This window comes from Leuciscus leuciscus, assembly GCF_965113295.1.
Source record: "Leuciscus leuciscus genome assembly, chromosome: 5".
In the NCBI taxonomy this organism is placed as follows: Eukaryota; Metazoa; Chordata; class Actinopteri; order Cypriniformes; family Leuciscidae; genus Leuciscus; species Leuciscus leuciscus.
Window position 1 is genome coordinate 19,467,577 of NC_138729.1, and position 19,087 is coordinate 19,486,663.

The 19,087-nt window shown below is 35.9% G+C and overlaps 1 protein-coding gene and 1 long non-coding RNA gene across 2 annotated transcripts; one reads left to right on the forward strand and one right to left on the reverse strand.

Annotated features, from left to right (window-relative positions):
- The first annotated feature begins 428 nt into the window (after nucleotides 1–428).
- On the forward strand, nucleotides 429–15,273 carry rgmb (repulsive guidance molecule BMP co-receptor b). The gene is made up of 3 exons (XM_082168686.1): nucleotides 429–910; nucleotides 8,064–8,590; nucleotides 11,933–15,273. The coding sequence occupies exons 1-3, from the start codon at nucleotides 805–807 to the stop codon at nucleotides 12,605–12,607; spliced, it is 1,308 nt and encodes a 435-aa protein (XP_082024812.1). The 5' UTR covers nucleotides 429–804; the 3' UTR covers nucleotides 12,608–15,273.
- LOC309498151 lies at nucleotides 13,136–17,559 on the reverse strand. Its single transcript, XR_014205860.1, has 5 exons — nucleotides 17,406–17,559; nucleotides 16,464–16,784; nucleotides 15,947–16,009; nucleotides 15,765–15,870; nucleotides 13,136–15,657 (listed from the first exon to the last, which is right to left on the reverse strand). It is a non-coding gene; the product is annotated as an uncharacterized lncRNA (long non-coding RNA).
- Between the last annotated feature and the right edge of the window lie 1,528 nt (nucleotides 17,560–19,087).

The window sequence follows — 19,087 nt, forward strand, 5'->3', positions numbered from 1 at the left end:
TTTTCTTTTAGATAGTTTTGGAGTCAAATTAGGTTACTTTTTCCCCAACTGTTTGTTTATTTCAGTTAATTTTCATTTAGGTTCTGTTTTAATTTATGTTAACTGCTACAGGTTTCCATATTGCTCTCCAGCTTTTAAAGTTAAATTAATTCAATTCCAAATATAATAAAAACAAAGAATTAATTAGGCTACCTCTTTAATAAATGATCGGTGTACTTGGGTGATGTTACTATGGTACTATTTGGTCCTGGTATTCAACTCAGTTTGTTTTTATTCTCAAAAATATAAAGGAAACCCAAAACTCGTCTATTTTTCTCCCTGCTGAAAGTGAGAGCTCTTGCTGTCAATCTGCGGCTGGGTTGTATGGTTTAGGAGGAGGGGTTTTGTGTGTCGGTGTGGGCGGGGTTTCCGCTAAACTCTGGGTTAGGTTGATTCACTATCGATCATTGGGGAAAGACAGGGCTAGATTTCCTTGTGGCGGATAAATCTGATGTGTAGGCAACATGAATCGGGCGATCGCGGGGCGCAGATTAATTTTAGCACGTTTACAGCTTTCTTTTGGACTGATTATCTTCGCCGATTAGATAAACGCATACAAATGAAATAGCTGTTTTTTTTTTCCTCCCGTGTGAAGTGTTTTGGATCGGACTTGCCAAAATTGCTACTTTGTTTCTCTTATGGACGGTGTGTGTTACCTAAAAAAGTAGTCGCGTCTTAACAGAGTTCCGCGTCCCGTGAAGTTGGGAGAAGCGAGGCCCGATCTCTTGACCCGTGGAGTACTCTTGAGTCTCTCTGGATGGATGGATGGGTATGGGGAGAGCAGGATCTTACTACCCCGGGGCTGAGCGCCTCATCTCTCCGGTACTACATCTACTAGTGCTCTGCACCCTCTCCTCTCTCACTCGCATAGGTAAACATGCTCTTTCCACTTTTATGCATGATTCGTTGGACGTTAACTGAATCTAGGCAATATTAAAACACCTTTTATAAGTAGCCTTTGTGTTAGGAGCTGTTTAATTTAAAATACTAAATAGGATTTACGTGCTAAATTATGACAGTGCTGGTTAATATTCAGGTATGTCCTTACAGAAAAAAAGTGAATTATAGTTGTTTATGTGACGGTTTTACAGTCTGAGGCAGTGTCCTTCATCCATCCGTGTCTTCTTCTTGCACACTTGTATCTTTATTCCTAATAAATGTAGTGCATTGATTTACGCGTCCCTTTGCGCTTCACTGGATTGGTTGCTTTTTAAAGGATATTAAATATTTATGAGTGATCGTAATATTAATTAATTTCTTGTTTTATGCACAAGTTATTGTTTGATTCGGTTTTATTTGTTGTTTGCTTTTGCCATTGTGATAGCAGGCAGCATGTTGTCAGTTGCAATAATATATAAGTCATGGTGATCATATTTGTTCGCATACATCTAGCTTTTGATATGTTTATTTATTTTTTATTTTATTTTATTTATTTTTTTGCGGTAGCCTATTGAATTATATATATATATATATATATATATATATATATATATATATATATATATATATATATTAAATAATCCATGTACTGCTCAGTTAGTGTAATCAGCATTTATTAGTTTATTTATTTACGTACTCACTTAGAAGCCTAAATTCAGTTAGTTTGGTGCCTTTGACCACTTTGGACAAGTCTTAAATGATTTCGTTCAAAATGGGTTGGCTTCTGAGTGTGAAGACTACACATTTGGTGCCCTGTTTTCCCCTTGGCACCTTGTCAAGTGCTCCACTTTGGGTGTCCTGGCCGTAGACTGTGTTAATGCCATTGTGAATTAAGAGGATATGGAATGCTGCTGGGTGTCCATTGAGCAGTCACACCTTCATAATTAATTTAACATGGACCCCGGCCGGGCAGACAGGCATTATGCACTACACTATTCTTCAATGAAGCAAAAAATATGAAATAACTCGACCTAAATATGTGTTAAACATAATTTAAGGACATTTTGAATTAATACATTTTTTTTATATATATATTTATATATATATTTTTTTTTTTTGAAAATGAAAAATCCTTAGTGTGACCATTCCAAGTGTTATTGTCCCTTTTGTGCTTTTAAATTTATAATGCTTGATAGGCTTCAGTTTTCTACAGATGCGTGTTTGTTTCCCCTTCAGTTGCAATATAATAAAAATATAATGTTATATAATAAATATTGTTATATTTTTCGAACAGCAGTCTATATTCAGTAATCTTTCATTTGGCAAGAAAATAATTTAAGAATACAAATCTTGAGTAATTTTTGTCTAACACAACTGCATGCTTGTTCTTTGATTTCATTTTTGGATATTATATCTGGCTGTATCCTCTCTCAATTGATTTAGTCCCAAATATACATCTACCCCTTGGTGGTATTTGATTGGATTATAATCTTGGCAGAAGCAAAAGACAGTTGCAGCTGTTCGGTTTCTTTATTTTTTATTTATAAAAATAAATAAATATCCTTTCTCTTTTCTCATGCCTGGAATAGTGCTTTATTGTTATAGGGTTTGCAGGATTTTACAGGCTACCTGTAAAAAGGTGCCTTTTAAAACTTGTTTAATAGATGCTTTTTGTGCTTAACTGTGACAAATCATACTATAATACTGACCAGAACCATGATGTTCTTTATTTGTCTCGTGCTGTAATAAGGTTACGAAATGCTTGAAGTCACAAATAAGAACAAAAATGAAAGGCTGACAAACTAACATATTAAACCAGATTCCAAAGTTCAGTGCGATACAGTGTGAGCTTTGAATTTAAGGCTGGATATGTCATTTAGACATTGGGTCTTGTAAACCCCCCCCTGCTTTCTCCAGATCTTCACGTTGACTCCTGGAGAAGGGGTGGGCCTGTTGACCTCTCTGCCCTGGCCAAATTCCACATCTTGAAATTTCACTCCGCACACACTCTTTGGGCCCCTCTACAGCTGAGAATGGCTGCTCAAACGGCCGGCCACCCTGAGAAAATATTTCCAACGACTTAATAGCAACAAGGGTGTGCACTGTGCTCGAAATGAGACGGATCACCCCAACTGCAGGATCGCAGAAATGAGCTGAGCCTGTGAAACAAACATTGTGTTTTTTCTGTCCTGTGTTTTACTGTTCACTTGGTTTTATGGTCTTGACAGGAATAATATGCAATCTAATAGCTGTTTAATCATTGAAATAATTTAATTAAATCTAATTTGAATATTAAAGACATATTATGAATAAAAAAAGTATTTTTATTTAGCTTTGTAGATATTTTAAACACGAATGGTTTCCCTTTAAAATGGAGTCAAATGATTATTACTGTCAGTTACTGCCCCTGAGCATTTGTTTATACCACATTAGCTAAAGACACAGGTAAGTGAGACGTTTCAGGGTTTAGGTTTAACATTTGTCAGGACACTTAGACATTCTAACACTAAGTGTGATAGTCTGATCCCCCCCCCCCCCCCCTCGTCTGCCAGTACTAGCTTAGGATCTGCTGCCCCCAACTGGGTGTCCCCTAAGACATTCATCGGAAGTGTTTTGCACAGAGAGTCAGAAGGATTCAAAGTTGTAAATAAAGTTGTTCTTATAAGAAAATACTATTTCGGTCTTTCTGCTTCAAAATTTCATGTCTAATACAATGTGTTTCTTGCCATTTCTTTGTAATTAACTGTGAAATTTACTTGCAATTTCGGAGTTAAAATAGTTTGTTTTCTTCAAATGCTCTTTTTGAGGATATGGCTGTGAATTCAGTTGCACTGGGTCACTTACACCTGGTTTTAAGGGGATTGTCTGGTGACCAAATTGCATTTCAACAAGCAACCAGCAAAAACAACTAATCTCCAGGATTGCTGTGAATTGGATTATGGTTGGGTGGTTGTTTTGTCACTTTAGTTCATGCATAAACGTCTAGTCTACATTAAGATTACACCCAGCTCCTCACAAAATAGCCTCCCCTAACACCTCACACCATGCTGCTGAGACAAACAATGGAGGCACATGCGTTTGATGGGCGGCGAGGTCACATATGGCCAGTGGGACTCCAAGAAAAGCCTCTCTGTTTCTCTGTGATATGTAGGACATACCTACCTAATACGGTTACATTTGCAGCACAGCCTTTGTCGTTTCATACCCTTGCCCACTTACCCGGGTCACGATTCTTTATTTTTCGAGCAAACCGCTATTTGTTCATTCTTCGATATTACTTGCTTTGCATCTGCTTTGAGCATCCGCTCGGACTATAAATGGGAATGTGCCGGAGATGGCTTTGTCTTGCATGCCTTGCCAAGTATTTGAGGGTTTTTTTTTTTGTTCTGGTACAGATGTCACTGGAGCCTTGCCTGATAAAACACAGCGGGAGGTGGATGGGAGCGGGGACTGCCTCTTTCCTCTCCCTTTCCAGCCAATGTCTTTCCAGCACAACATCAACATGGCTTCGGCCAGGCTACCGTATTGTCTTACAGCATGTTTCTGAAACACAATCCAGCCTGTGCTTTGTCATGCCTCCTTCTCCTCCAGCGCAACGCTGATCGGCCGATCCGCTACAAGCAATCTGCGCAGCAGCGCGTCATCCGATAATCAAATCAGATGCATTTGAATCCACTACGGTGGGAGTTATTGGCGTGGCAGGCAGAAATGGGTGGCCCTGACTGTGTAAGATAGAGTCATCACAAGCGTGTTAATGGAGAGGCTGCAGCTGATATCAGATTAGGACGGCCTCTCTCTGAGCTAATGCAATTGGGCCGCACTCAAAAGTGAGGCATTAAGACTCTAAGTGATGCAGTCGTCCTTTTCTGGGAGATGTTTTTCTGCTTGTGCCATGTCATTGGTGGCTAATTAAGGGCGGCACATGACATGATGGGTGTATTTTCGACAACAAGTGTGTATAAAATAGGGCTGGGTTGAAAATATTGATTTCTCGATTTTAATCAATTCTCATTTTGATGAACCAATATGATCCCAAGTATCCATCTTTTAGTCTGTGCTGTTGATGGGTGAACATAACCTCACTAAACGTCATTTAACGTGCTTGAATCGCAACTTTTGATATGAAACAAAGTCTCAGCTTTCAAATTGTCAATTTTATCACAAAATGCAATCAGTGAATGCCGTTTTATTGTAGTGTGAAAGATCGCTGTAGTACATCAGTACATGAACCAATCACCTCTTTACTACTAAAGCATGAAATAAACAAGAATGAACATCAGAAGGTATGTTGGATGATACAGTACATCTTGCTGAAATGTATCATGTCTCCGATATCAATAAAACAGCTTGTAAATAATGTGACGCATGTCACGCATTTACCTCAGAAAATCCTTTCAATGACCATAGAAAAATAACTCTAGAGAGGACTATTTTGCTAAATATATGCACCATATTACATATTTTTACTTAAGCTGCCCTTCAATACTTAATGTATTGGAATAAATTCATCATGACTTTTTTTTTTTTTTTAATGACAGCCAACATTTAAATGTTTATATTTCAAAGAAAGAATTGGAATAGAAACAAAAATTATATATAATTGTATATATAATAATAATATATATTATTAATCTTATTATAAAAACTGCCTTGCAAGTTTTTGTGCAATTTAAATGTTTTTACACAAATCAGTTGATATATCATTGATACACATGATATATCGGCCACCATATCGGTATCGGCCGATGTATGTTCATTTTTAATGTTATCGTTATCGGCCCGATAAGAAAATTTGGCCGATATAAAAAAGCCGGTAAATAATGTAATATTTCCTTCAGCTGAGACACTTCAGATGCACACTGTGTTCACCATAATGGTTTTTGAATTGCTTGAAACATGATTGGAATCACTTAGAAAAAAAGTTAAAAAAAAAAACAGTTAAGTGCAGCATGTGCAGCACAAATCTGTTATATAGCCAAAATAAAATTATAATGAAAACACTCCTGTAAAAGAATGTTGTGTATTCGTACACCCGTGTTTTAGTGCGTTGTTATGGGATAATCAGAGTTACACCTTCATGATTAGCACAGTCAAGTTCGCTTGTGCATTCAAAGCCTTTTGTTTTGTGCAATTGTTAGTTGTAATATTATGTTTATTTTGTGTATATATTCTGTATACAGGTAGCCTATATATGATTTATCTCCTGTTGGATGCGTTTGGTTAAGTTCATTAAAGCGGTAGTAAAGCGGTGATCATCTTTAGCTTCAGCGCACGCAGCTGAAACAGCAATGCACAACATTACTATGAATGGCACTGTCATATTATAACATTATAAAGAGAACACTGTTGTATAAAACATTGTGAATTATTTGTGTTTAGTTGCCGCGTTTCTGTGCATTGTTACGGGGCACAACAGGATTACAAATTCTGACTGGCATGTAAAGAATTATCGGTTATCGGTAAATGTCCATATCGGTGCATCGCTAGTACCACCAACTGACAGGGTTTCCTGTATAGTTTACAACATTTGTTGAGAGAGATTTGTTCCCTTGAGAAAAATGTACGTACTGTACTTGATATATAGAGTGAGTGAGTGATATATTGAAGTGAGATTAGATTTGATTCAAATCGCAAGCTTGTGAATAGAAATCAAGTCAAAACCTTAAAAGTGTTATTGAATCGACATCAAGTGAAGCGAGTATGTAGTATTCAAAGAAAACAATTTTTAATTGTTACTCTTTGACCACCCTAATGACACTTTTAGGAGGTAAACAGTTGCATTTAGTTTGCATGCCATGACTCTTTTGTGCTTACAAGCACATAATGCTGCTTTTGTGTGTATAACAGCGGGGTCAGAAAAGTGTTTTTCTCATTTGAAGTGCCGTTTTATTTGATTTTATTGCGGTCATAAGCATTCTCCTTTGTAGATAACAGGAGGTTTCACACACTTGTTGAGCAGACTGTTAATGTTTCTAGACCATAATGTAAAACACACATGGAGTCACGTTGTGAGGAAAAGCACAGTCCACTAGCACACCTTATTATGGTTAAGCAGTTTAAACTGGTTTATGACACGAGCCACAACAATGGCTGTTAGAAGATTCTAGCTTGTATTTGTACTCCTTTGTTCATACAATGTGTTTAATTGGTTAAGTCAGTATTCTTTTAAATGTCTTGTTTAAAACACATGTGTCAAGTTCTTAGAAATGTAGTCTTTGAATTCATGTTGGTTTCATATGGTTTTGAAACACTTTTATACCATTTTAAAGACAAATTTCAGTTTAATGACTTAAATTGCTGAATGACAGTTTAAATATGTCATGTAGTGTAACCATCAAGTACAAAGTAATAACATGCAACGTTTTCCTTACAACGTGTGGATACATATGATATGAGTGAACCGAAAAAAGATTGGTGTATTTTTACTTAGAAGTCGGTTGTACATTTTACAAACAATTACTCAGAAATGTGAAATTTTTGAAGTTCTTGTAAGACATACTCCAATTATCCTTGTTTTATTCTAAACGTAAAAAAAAATTAAAATATTTTTTTTACAGTGTACACATCTTTATCATTATCTTCAAAAAGGATTTAAAAAATGTTTTTCAAGGTAAAGATTATGTTTACGAACATCAGCAAATCATGAAAATAAATAAAAATGACATAAATATGCTTTTTAATGACAACTAACCTTGCATGTCTTTAAAAAGGTCACATTATTTGATATTTTAAAAGACTTGTTGACTGACAGTCTTGAGCATAATGTTTTTGTGCATTGTGTATCTTGATTACACCAAATGACTTTGATAAGCATTTTTTTCAAATATTAATAATATTATAAAAACTGGCTCGCTGTTGTTATTTTTTAAATAAATAATCATAAAATACCATGGCAAACTTTTTAATTATTATTTTTTTAAATTCATTTAATGAGTTTTTTTTCTCTCTTCATTATGGAATCAGGATATGCTGTATTAATCACAAATTAAAAACATGCTCATCATTGAAGAGGTGAATTTTTGAATTTTTGAAATTGGATTTGTTAATTATATGTACGAGTTTCATTTTCGAATAAATTAATATTTATTCAAATTCGTTTTTTGAAATGGAGATTTTTCAAAAACAATGTCTCCTTTCTTTTTCAGGTGAGAGCCAGGTCCAAACTCCACAGTGCCGCATCCAAAAGTGCACCGGTGACTTCGTCTCTCTCACTTCCCATCTGAACCCTTCCCTGGATGGCTTTGATACTGAGTTCTGTAAGGCGCTGCGGGCGTACTCCGCCTGCACCCAGCGGACCGCCAAGAGCTGCAGGGGCAACCTGGTCTTCCACTCTGCCATGCTGGGCATCACTGACCTCATGAGCCAGAGGAACTGCTCCAAGGATGGGCCCACATCGTCCACCCATCCCGTCATCCCCATTGAGCCGTGCAACTATCACAGCCGCCATCACCAAGCATTGCGGCCTGGGACAGGGACAGGGGTTCCAGAGCTCCCAAGAGCGACCTATCTGTTCTGTGGCCTGTTTGGGGACCCTCATCTTAGGACTTTCAAAGACCATTTTCAGACATGTAAGGTTGAAGGGGCATGGCCCCTCATTGATAACAATTACCTGTCAGTGCAGGTCACAAATGTTCCAGTGGTATATGGATCCAGTGCAACAGCAACCAATAAGGTGAGTTGTTTTTATAATTATTTAGTTTTAGTTTTTTTATGTGGAGAACTATTTCTTTTGAAAAAGAACTGCCTCAGAAGTGTAGCATATTTATGCTGCAAAACAATAAAAAAAATTAAAAGGTTAGAAGGACTTCACTATATGGTTTAGTTATTGTTAGCTAAAATTAAAATGAACATTAAAAGTAATATTGGACCCCAATGAGTTTCGCTGTATGAACAAAAAAGCACTTGAGATATTTTTCAAAACATTATTCTTTTGTGTTCTATAGAATAAATAAATAAATAAATCTGAAATAAATGTTAACTTATATGTAATAAAACTTGAATAAAAATTTGAAATGTTGCTTTGACAATAATGTGAATAATGTTTAAGTACTAAAATTAATAAAACAGAAAAAAAAAATAAAGCCAAATAGATTTGTTAAAATCCTAATATAAAGGACAAAAGCACATAACAAAATGACATTAAAGGGAAAACTGAAAATCTAAAAATAAAAACTAATTCCAAATATGAAATACTAAAATGGTATATAAATAAAACTAAAATAGCACTGGTTCATTGAACTAACAATAAACAGCATTTTTTAAACAATTTAATATCTAGGTTAATATTAATTGAAAGATATATATTTTGCTCATTGTTAATTCATGTTTATTTTTTATTTTTTTTAATATGATAATTTATACAAATGTTAAAAATATATTAATATATTTACAATTTAACATTAAACAAGATAAATAAATCCTGAACATGTTTTGTTCTTTGTTATTTCAGAGCTAAAAACTTTTAGATGAATTTGATCATATGAAATTGTACGTTTTTCTTATTTATTTCAAAGAAAAATTGGTAATGTGTACTGTTACACAATGTAGAATGATAAAATGTAAATATCAATCCACATTTGACTGAACAGGCATACAGTTTGTTTTGTTTCATTAATAAGTTTAGCTTTTTTTGTTTCACCTTTATAAATCACAACATTCTGCGTTGTTATTATCTTTGTTTGAAGTGTATGATGTCTCTATATACATGACTATATGATAAGATTATCAGAAAGAGCTGCAGATAAGACCAAATAACTTTCAACTTTGACCAAGTATTCACAGGTGCAAGTTAAACAAAGCAAACGGCTCTAGTCTTATGACTAACACTTGTGACCAACATGTCTGTGAAATTCTAATATCATTAATGTCTGGATGCAGCCTGCGCTGTGGCGTGACCCATAATACGGTGACTTTGAAAGAAGCCTCTGTCTTCACTTTTTTCAAGTCTGGGGCTTATAGTCAAACACTCAAACACACGTCCGCTTACACACACACACGCAGACCCATTTCAAATGTGCTGATGCAGAATATTGACTGCTAGCAGCGTGTTTACAGATTTTTGTAACGTGAAACATCTGGAAGCTTGAGAATATTACAGCCTGAACAGATTCGTCAGATACACATCGATTTTTGTCTTCAAGTTAAAACAGTTCAGCTCATCGTTGCACAGATGTGGCTTCAAATGCTAAGTTTGTCCGCCCATGCTAATTACCTCTCGTTTGACCCCTTGACCTTGAAGGTGGGGAGCCATTATTAAACATTTGCAAGTAATTATTAGCATACACCGCTTAACTGAGGCCTTTTCAGCTGCCTCACCTTATGGCCAACTGGTCATCATTTTTCATCCTTGTCCTGTGTACAAAGCTGCTATTCATCCACCGCTAATGTAACGCCACACTTCTTGTTAGCCAGTTCTTTTGCTTCCCACAAATCTTAGAGTTTCACAGTCTGAGGACTGTATACTGGGAGCATTTCATGGTTAACACTAGCAGGGCGAAAAGGGTTTGCGGATCTGTAAATACGTGTAATATTCTAAAGAACTGCACAAATCCACATCTTGTTTTACTGTGATAGAGTAATTCTCGTTTTCAGTGTTGGGCGTAAAACCACTTTTGTTCTTTAAATGTGAATTGTGTTGTTATTTTCAGCATTCGTAAAAATTCTCATATCCCGGTTTATTATGCAAAGAGTGTAAATAGGCCATTTGTGCGTTGATTGCTCCAAAAACGAATACTGTGGTGTTATCAAAACACTGCTCTGTTTGTTTATGCGTCCTGACTGGACCGACCGAGCAACTGACTCAATAAATGACGTGAATTTGTGGCTAGACTATATATTTGTCCAACCAATGGCAGATATGGGGAATGTTCAGGAATTCCTGTTTGTTTTTATTGTGGTAGAGATTTATTTAATGTATTTTTTTTTGTGAAGGATTATTCAACGTACAGCAATAGTAATTAATTAACAAATAACAGCCATTCAATAACAATAAGCTTTGGCAAAAAAAGAAAAGAAAAAAAGTTAAATATGGACAACAAATACAAACAATAGTACCACAAGATACACAGAGTAAAAACAGAATTGACAGTTAAATAAGTAGGTAATGTATACATAAGGTGTAGCATCAGTTGAATATGATTGAACTGTAAGTACTAATACTTTGCATGTTGTTGTTATTATTATTAATGACGGTAATAATAATAATGCAATTTTTTATTGTTGTTTTCTAATGATTATTTATTTATTAATATCTTCAAAAAGCAGAAATAAAACAATAGTTAAATGATTGATATTGGTCATAAAGCAGTATTGGTTCATCTCAACTATTGATGCAGAATATACGCACTTCACTGTTACTATATGGATTATTCACCATCAATTGTGATCAAATGGAAGTAGCGCTATATCTTTTATACTGTATTTTGAGTGAAACAGAATACTAAAAAATTATTTACGGGATTTAAGAGCGCTAAATTACTAGAGAAGTCCTGCATTTACAAGTATGTTGTGTCGCTGGAAGATAGTTAGGGCATTTTTATTGAGTAAAAAAAAGAAACTAGTGCTGCCAATAGTGTTAATCACAATTAATCGCATCTAACATAAAAAAGTTTGTTTATATAATAAATGTGTATATATACAACTTTTTTGTTATTAAAAAACAACGAGCCACAACCAGGTGAGAAAAAGTAACGCAAAAGTAATGTAACGCATTACTTTTCTTAAAAAGTTACTTATTAAGAGAGTAACGCAATATTCCCAAAACTATATATATATATATACTGTATATATATATATATATATATATATATATACACACACACATATAAATATAAACAAACTTGTATGTTAGATGAATCGATTTGACAGCACTACTAGAAACATGAATGGATGACTTGTTCACAATAAAATCAATATTGCATTCAGAAAATAGAAATAGGATAAATTTGCATTTCCTTTTTATGACTGAGTTGAGTTCATGATTGAGTTCAACCATGCTCTCTGTTCTTCTTTTAAGGTCACAATAATCTTCAAACCTTACCAAGAATGCACGGACCAGAAGGTCTACCAAGCCGTAACAGACGACCTTCCAGCCGCCTTTGTGGACGGCACCATCAGCGGGGGCGACAGCGAAACCCGCAGCATCTGGATCCTGGAGAAGTCTCCCGGTCGACACGTAGAAATCCACGCCGCGTACATCGGTGTCACCATCATCGTGCGCCAGCAGGGCCGTTACCTGACGCTAGCCGTGCGTATGCCAGAGGAGCTCGCCATGGCCTTCGATGAAACGCAGGACCTGCAGCTTTGCATGAACGGTTGCCCCACATCAGAGCGCATCGACCAAGAGGGACATCTTCAGATGCCCATGCTGGGACTCCAGCAGGCCGGCTTTCAGCAGCAGGCCAGGGTCGAAGCCCAGAGGGGCGTCTTCACCCTCGAAAGCGCATCCAGGAAGTGCAAGGAGCAACTGGAGGTTAAGGACATCTATTTCCACTCCTGCGTGTTTGACCTGCTCACCACAGGAGATGCCAACTTCACCACTGCCGCCTACAATGCCCTAAAGGACATGGAGACTCTGCACCCCAAGAAGGAGCGCTGGCATATTTTTCCGAACTCGACCGCTGGGCTGAGGCCGTTTTCATTACTCCTCAATGCACTGCTAACCGGCTTCCTCATCACTGTGCTTTTATAATGTGTACGGTGTTTTGATAACTGTTTCGAAGAAGAAAAAAAGATGGAAAACAAGACTGTAAAAAATCAGTACTCGGGGTAAAGGGTACTTTGTATATACTGTCTGTGTGGAGAATGAATGTTAGAATTCGAACCTTCATTAGACTGTACATTTTGTGTAAATTATGTTTTCAAGAGAGCTGAATATTGTAGATTTTTGTGAGTGAATTTTGTGAGATTTCATGTTTTTGTCCTCAGGAGAGGAAATCTTAATGGAAGCACTTTATTTTTATTTTATTTGTTTTTGTTTTTGCAACTAGAAAACAGTGTTCCACGGAACAAGTGCTCAATAATCTTTCTTGGTACACTCAGCGCGTTTTCTTTAATACATTTCTGTAGGTCTCTATATACAAATGGTACTTACCTCACCATTGTAGAACCGTGTTAAACAGTTTCACGATGTGGCTGGCATAGTGATTTTCATAGACATTTAAAGAAGGATCATGTTGACTAGACATTCACTTTATCTGTATTTTTAGTTCTAGTACTCAGAACTGTCGAGTAACGTTGATCAGCAAAAACAAAGTGAAGAATTCAGGCGAACGCAGCAGTCGTAGGTTGAAGTGCACTTAATTCAGAAATGGGAATTTGTCCGTCATTGACCTTTGGAATTGTATTGGAAGTTCGGTCTATTTTTAAAAGAATGACAATCAGAATTTCTTTCGTTTGGTACGAAATCTACCTAATGTACGAACACAAAACATCAGTCCTGAAGAGTGCATTTTAGAGACACCAAAATATTTATGCTAGAAGTTTCATCTTCTTTCAGACTAATTTCAGAGTGAGTGGCTCTCATTGAGTGAACTGGAAAATGGATGTTGCATAAGTGCTAAAGTGGGCCATGTGTCTCATTCCTGGTCACTCAAACGAACTTCCAGAATGGCTCCTCTCAAGATTACATTTATTAGCTTTGTCCCTTTGCCAAACAAACATTGAGTGTTAAGTTCCCTCTAGTTCTTGTTTTATCCTTGACCAAAGATATGACTCAAAACCAACACACTTATCAGAAATTTTGCCAGACATACTGTGGGCTTCCCTGTAGATTTTGTTTCCCAAAAATATTGGTATTGTCGTATGTTTTGCAAGATAGTGCCATAAATCAACTCACCTGACTTGGTTTTAAAAACCAAAAGTATGTTCAATGGAATTGTGATTTGGCCTCACATGCATTTTAACTTGAGCCTTGGTTCTTATGCTGAATGCACATCAGCAGTGATTTCATTGAGAGCTTCAAAGCAAATGAAGGATATGCAGAAACACTTATGTCTCTATTTGCTTTGAGTGTGGCATTTGGCCTGATGGACACATAATTCATTTGATAGAATTGAATTGTATACCTTCTGGGCCTTACTGTCGAACTGCTACAGGAGCCATGCCAACACTCCAGATACGCACGTTTCCATACCAAGACTTGCTACTGTAGAGACGTCATTGTTTAACTACTGCCAGTGCTGAAGAGCTGCTACAATACTGTGACGAGTGTAATCGATTGTATTTGGAACACTGGGAGTTTCGCAGGCAGTGATTGGCCGGTTCCGAGGCACGATCATTTGATTGGCCGAATGGCCTAAATCAGTGTACAGTGGGATCTTGTTTCCCCCCCCTTAAAAACCAGAACAAGTCATCAGAGTGCAATTAAGTAACTGCAAAGGAAAGCCTTCATCCTGTGTTTTTTTTTTGTTTTTTTTTTGCATTTCGCATTTGATCTTGTGATCTCTTATATTTGTTGTGAACATTGTTTTTGTGAAGAGTGACTGCTCAATGTTTATACTTAAATTATTTATGAAATATAGTGTCTTGTTAGAGAAGTTAAGCTCCATACTCTTGCTGTTGAAAAACGTTTGAGATGTGATTGTACTGCCACCTAGTGGGTCACCATTGTTACATCAGTGTTTTAGTATTGTACGGATGCTGTTTAAAAAAAGGAAAAAAAAGAGGAAAACATGTGTTATTTAAAACAATAAATACATAAATTCCTTTGGCTTTAATATTTATTTGCCCCCACAAATTTCCACTCTCTCTTTTAAAAACAAAACAAAAACAAATTTCCATTGTGGCATAATCATTCATTGCTATGTACATTTACATTTATTAATTTGGCATATGCTCTTGTCCAAAGTGAGAACAACACAGCATACCATACCAAAAGCATAGTGTAACATTATAGCAGAGATGTAAACATGCAACCAATGTAATTAGACAAGTGTTCCTTAATATAATTGTTTCTTTTTTTCTGTAATATACACTACCTTTCAAAAAATTTGGGGTCAGTAAGATCAGGGTCAAGAATATATATATATATATATATGCACGATTTCCACAAAAATATTAAACATAGCACAACTGTTTTCCACATTGATAATAGGAAGACATTTTTCTTGAGCAGCAAATCAGCATATTATACTGATTTCTGAATAACCATGTGACACTGAAGACTGAAGAAAGGTTATATTTTTAAATAAAAAATTGAAAAATTATTTTAATTGTAATATTTCGCAATATTACAGTTTTTACTGTATTTCTGGTCAAATAAATGCAGATTTCTTTCAAAAACATTAGCAACGAAAAAATCTTACCAACCATAAACTTTTGAACTGTAGTGTAATTACAAACAATTGTGAAATAAATGCACACACACAAAAAAACTTTAACTTGATAAAGCACTTGAGTCACATTCAAGCAAATCCCCTTGATATAAACACACTTCATCAAAGGTTACTCATTGTCATTCAGATCAACAGTTCAACGGTGTTACATGAGTGGAAGATGACTTTACAAAGCCATGGCCTACATAAACAGCCTTGTAGTGCAGCTCATTTGTTGTATTGTGAATGTGATGTGGTTTTGAGCAGCTATCACACTGATCTGCCCATATCGAAGCACCTGTGTCTTTCGGTCTGCAACTCATCGAGACGCTCATCAACATTCCAGGTTCTCATTTACATCAGCCGGAGTTCCTTCAGCAGCGCGTCCAATTAAATCTGACAACCGTGACAGTTGTGTTTGAAAAGTCTGCAAATTTTGCAGGAGAAAAATATGACAGGTTTCATTTTAATTGTGAAAAAATTTAAAAGTTGCCACTGTTCAGACATTGCATAAGCAGTAATATGAGCGCTCACCACTTTATGACGGCTTGCGCTGTCATCAATGTGTTGAAAATGGTGATTTTCAGGAGGAGAATTCTGAGAGCTTGAATAAATATTAGATCTTTGTTTGCTCTCACTTCTGCAAGTAGAGAAAATGAATTCAAAACAGACACTAAATTGAATTCTTAGGATTAACAAATTGCCTCTTACTGTACCTTCCAATAAACTGCTTTGATGGTCCAAACAAATATCAGACGTTTCTTCATCATCAGCTCTTTCTGAAATGCATTTTACAATATAACATGTTACAATAAGGTCCCGTTAGATAATGCATTACCTAAAATTGACTAACAATGAGCAATGTGTTTGTATTAACTAACAACGAGCGATAAATCTTAAAAAATTAAATTTAACTAAGATGCTTCAGAAGTATTTTCATTGATAGTTCATGTTGACTACAGTAATGATCAATAAGTTATGGCAACATGTTTTTACATTGCTTTAACTCATCAAAATAAGTTAAGCAAATTTAAATTTGTTAAGTTATACAAGATTTAAAAAAAATTTTTTGTCAGTTTAATGTAATTTAAGTTGAAATGACTTAACGTCCAAGTTTATTGTACTTAAAAATTTTACGCAGCAACTTTTTTGTGTTGTGGTTACTGTGAGTGGTTAACTAATGTTAACAAATGGAGCCTTTTACATAATGCAAGGATCGTGATAGTAATTTACCAGTCGTCTCCTTTGGGAATCCAGCATAGTGTCTGTGCATTAGTTGATCGGAGCCTCGGTGACTCACAAAGCAAGTGTAGGACGTCCACTCACTCGATGCCACAGAGATAAAAGACATTGCGCTCTGAATGCCATTGTGTCCTTGGAGTAAGTTAGAGACTGCTGGATTAGTTCCTCTGGTGCCACTAGAAATCCAGGCCACCTCCATCTCTCCTTGATGAACGTCATGAACCACACACACCAGTATGGTCAAGCCGCTTTGATCAGTGTTCAGATGAAATGGTGGAGATAAAATGACATATGGGACCGCATCTGATCCCACTTTAGAGACAAGAACAGTATTCATAGAAGTTAGAAACAGTAGTATTAGTATGCATAGATAGTTACTCCAACTTTTTTGAAAGAAATTGATACTTTTATTCAGTAAGGATGCATGTATTGATCAGAAGATTATTTCAAATAAATGCTGTTCTTTTGAATTTTCTATTCTTCAAAGAATCCTGGGGGGAAAAAAGTCACGGTTTCAATAAAAATATTAAGGGAGCACAACTGTGTTTTAACATTGATAATAATAAGAGCAGCAAATCAGCATATTAGAATGATTTCTGAAGGATCATGTGACACTGAAGACTGGAGTAATGATGCTAAAAAATTTTGCTTTGCTATCACAGGAATAAAATATGTACTAATAGAAAACAATGATCTTGAATTGTAATAATATTTCACAATATTTCTGGTTTTACTGTATTTTTAAAAATAAAATATATGATTAGTTTATTTCAAAAACCTTAAAAAAACATATATATTTAAAAATATAGCCCAGTTATTGCATAAATACATGTATTTAAAATTATATTATCTAATGAAGTGCCTTACTTGAGCTTTGTAATTGCTAAAAATGTTAGTAATTGTGCTAGCCTTCCTATAAACTCTACAACTTACTTGTAAAAAGCATGGTGGTGAGGAGGGTGGGAAGCATGTTGATGTTGTTCAGCTCTATGAGTTCAGCCAGGCAGTGAAAAGGATTATCAAGTTTCAGTCATGTGATTTCACACCCGCCATGGAATCTTTCCATCGGTGTGTTGCTGTGCCAAAATACTGTATGGCTGTGCTAAAATGAGAACACAAAGGCCTGTGCCGCTAAACACGCTGATACACTTAATTTGGCATCAGGTTTCATTCATTGGGTAGAATAACTCACTTGCAATACAACAACATTCAAAAAGAGTTCAATTCGCGTATTCACCTCACTCCGAGTTCATGATCATTTGATTTTCAGAATTTGTTGGACAAAATATGTACTTTAATATAATGCAATAGACATAAACAATGTTTCCCTGGTGTGATATGTTGTATTTCTTGTGAGAATGTGATGTAGAGTGTTTCCAAAGATTCACACCTGTTTTAAGTTGGTTACTTCTGTGGTGAGAGAGAGATAATATCAACACCAACGGCTGTACCGGCTGGTTTGTACATCTGGATGAAATAAAACTGCACTTTCAAAGAATGTTTTGATCAGGGATATGCTAAAGATGCTTGATCTCTTCTAAACGTTTTTTTTTTTTTGCATGAAACAAAATAGCAGAATGAATTGGCCAGTTTCAAATCTTAAGTATTAATAGAAAAGCTTGAGTCAAGTCCTCGAATGAGACCTCAGGGCCTCAACTTATATACCTGTAAATAAATATCTCTTTTTTGTTTCATTAAGTACACCAAAACAATTATGCCTTTTATTATTCATATATTCATTATTGTGAATATAATATATTTTTGTCTAATAATTTCTAGTTTGATTATATCAAATCAAATTTATTTTCCACACACATTTATTATTTTAATTAATCACTGAACATATGAAAGACCAAAAAAAGCAGAAATGTCCAAGTCATCATCTCAGATTTGAGTACAAGAATTGGTGGTACTTGTTGGTGATTATAATAGTAATAATGGTAATAATATAGTAATTTAGTCATAATAAACTCTTTACAATAAGGTCTAATTTGTTGACAATGGTCCATGCTTTAACTAAAATTAACTAACAATGAGCAATATAACTTTACAGCATGTTAGTAAAAAAAAAAATTCTAGATCAATGTTCATTATCTAATGTTAAAAGATACAACTTTTGATCTTAATAATGTATTAGTAAATGTTGAGATTAACATGAATAACTGTTAACAAATGAAAACTTATTGTAAAGTGTTACCATAATGATAATAATTATAACGCTCCCTTGAGGAACACACACAGGACTTCTTGGTGTCGTCCACTATGACGATGACAGCCTGTGTGTGCTTTTTCGGGCAGGTCTCGATATCGAGACAGTCCTCGAGGGATGCTTATTGAATTTGTTGACTCAGTGATTGCTGCATCCGCAGCCCCTGTCCCAGCGAAAGTTAGGCCAGAGCCCATTGCAGACAAGGAGCCCGAGCCCACCACAATCCCAGCGCCAGAGCTGATGCCTGAGCCAAAGATCGTCCCGGAGCCTGAGCCCAGTGAAAAATCTGACCGTGAGCTGGCAAAATCGTGGCACTTGGGAGTGCTGGTGGAATATGAGGGGATGGAGTGGAGCCCTGTCCCTTCTAAAAAGGCGGATGTAAAAGCACAGAACTCAGCACCCCTTA

Bases quoted from the DNA above. Each gene is read 5' to 3' on its own strand.
- rgmb (XM_082168686.1), top strand. From the start codon at position 805: ATGGGTATGGGGAGAGCAGGATCTTACTACCCCGGGGCTGAGCGCCTC. The intron at 911-8,063 runs GTAAACATGCTC...TTTCTTTTTCAG, and splicing joins CTCCTCTCTCACTCGCATAG to GTGAGAGCCAGGTCCAAACT. The intron at 8,591-11,932 runs GTGAGTTGTTTT...TCTTCTTTTAAG, and splicing joins GTGCAACAGCAACCAATAAG to GTCACAATAATCTTCAAACC.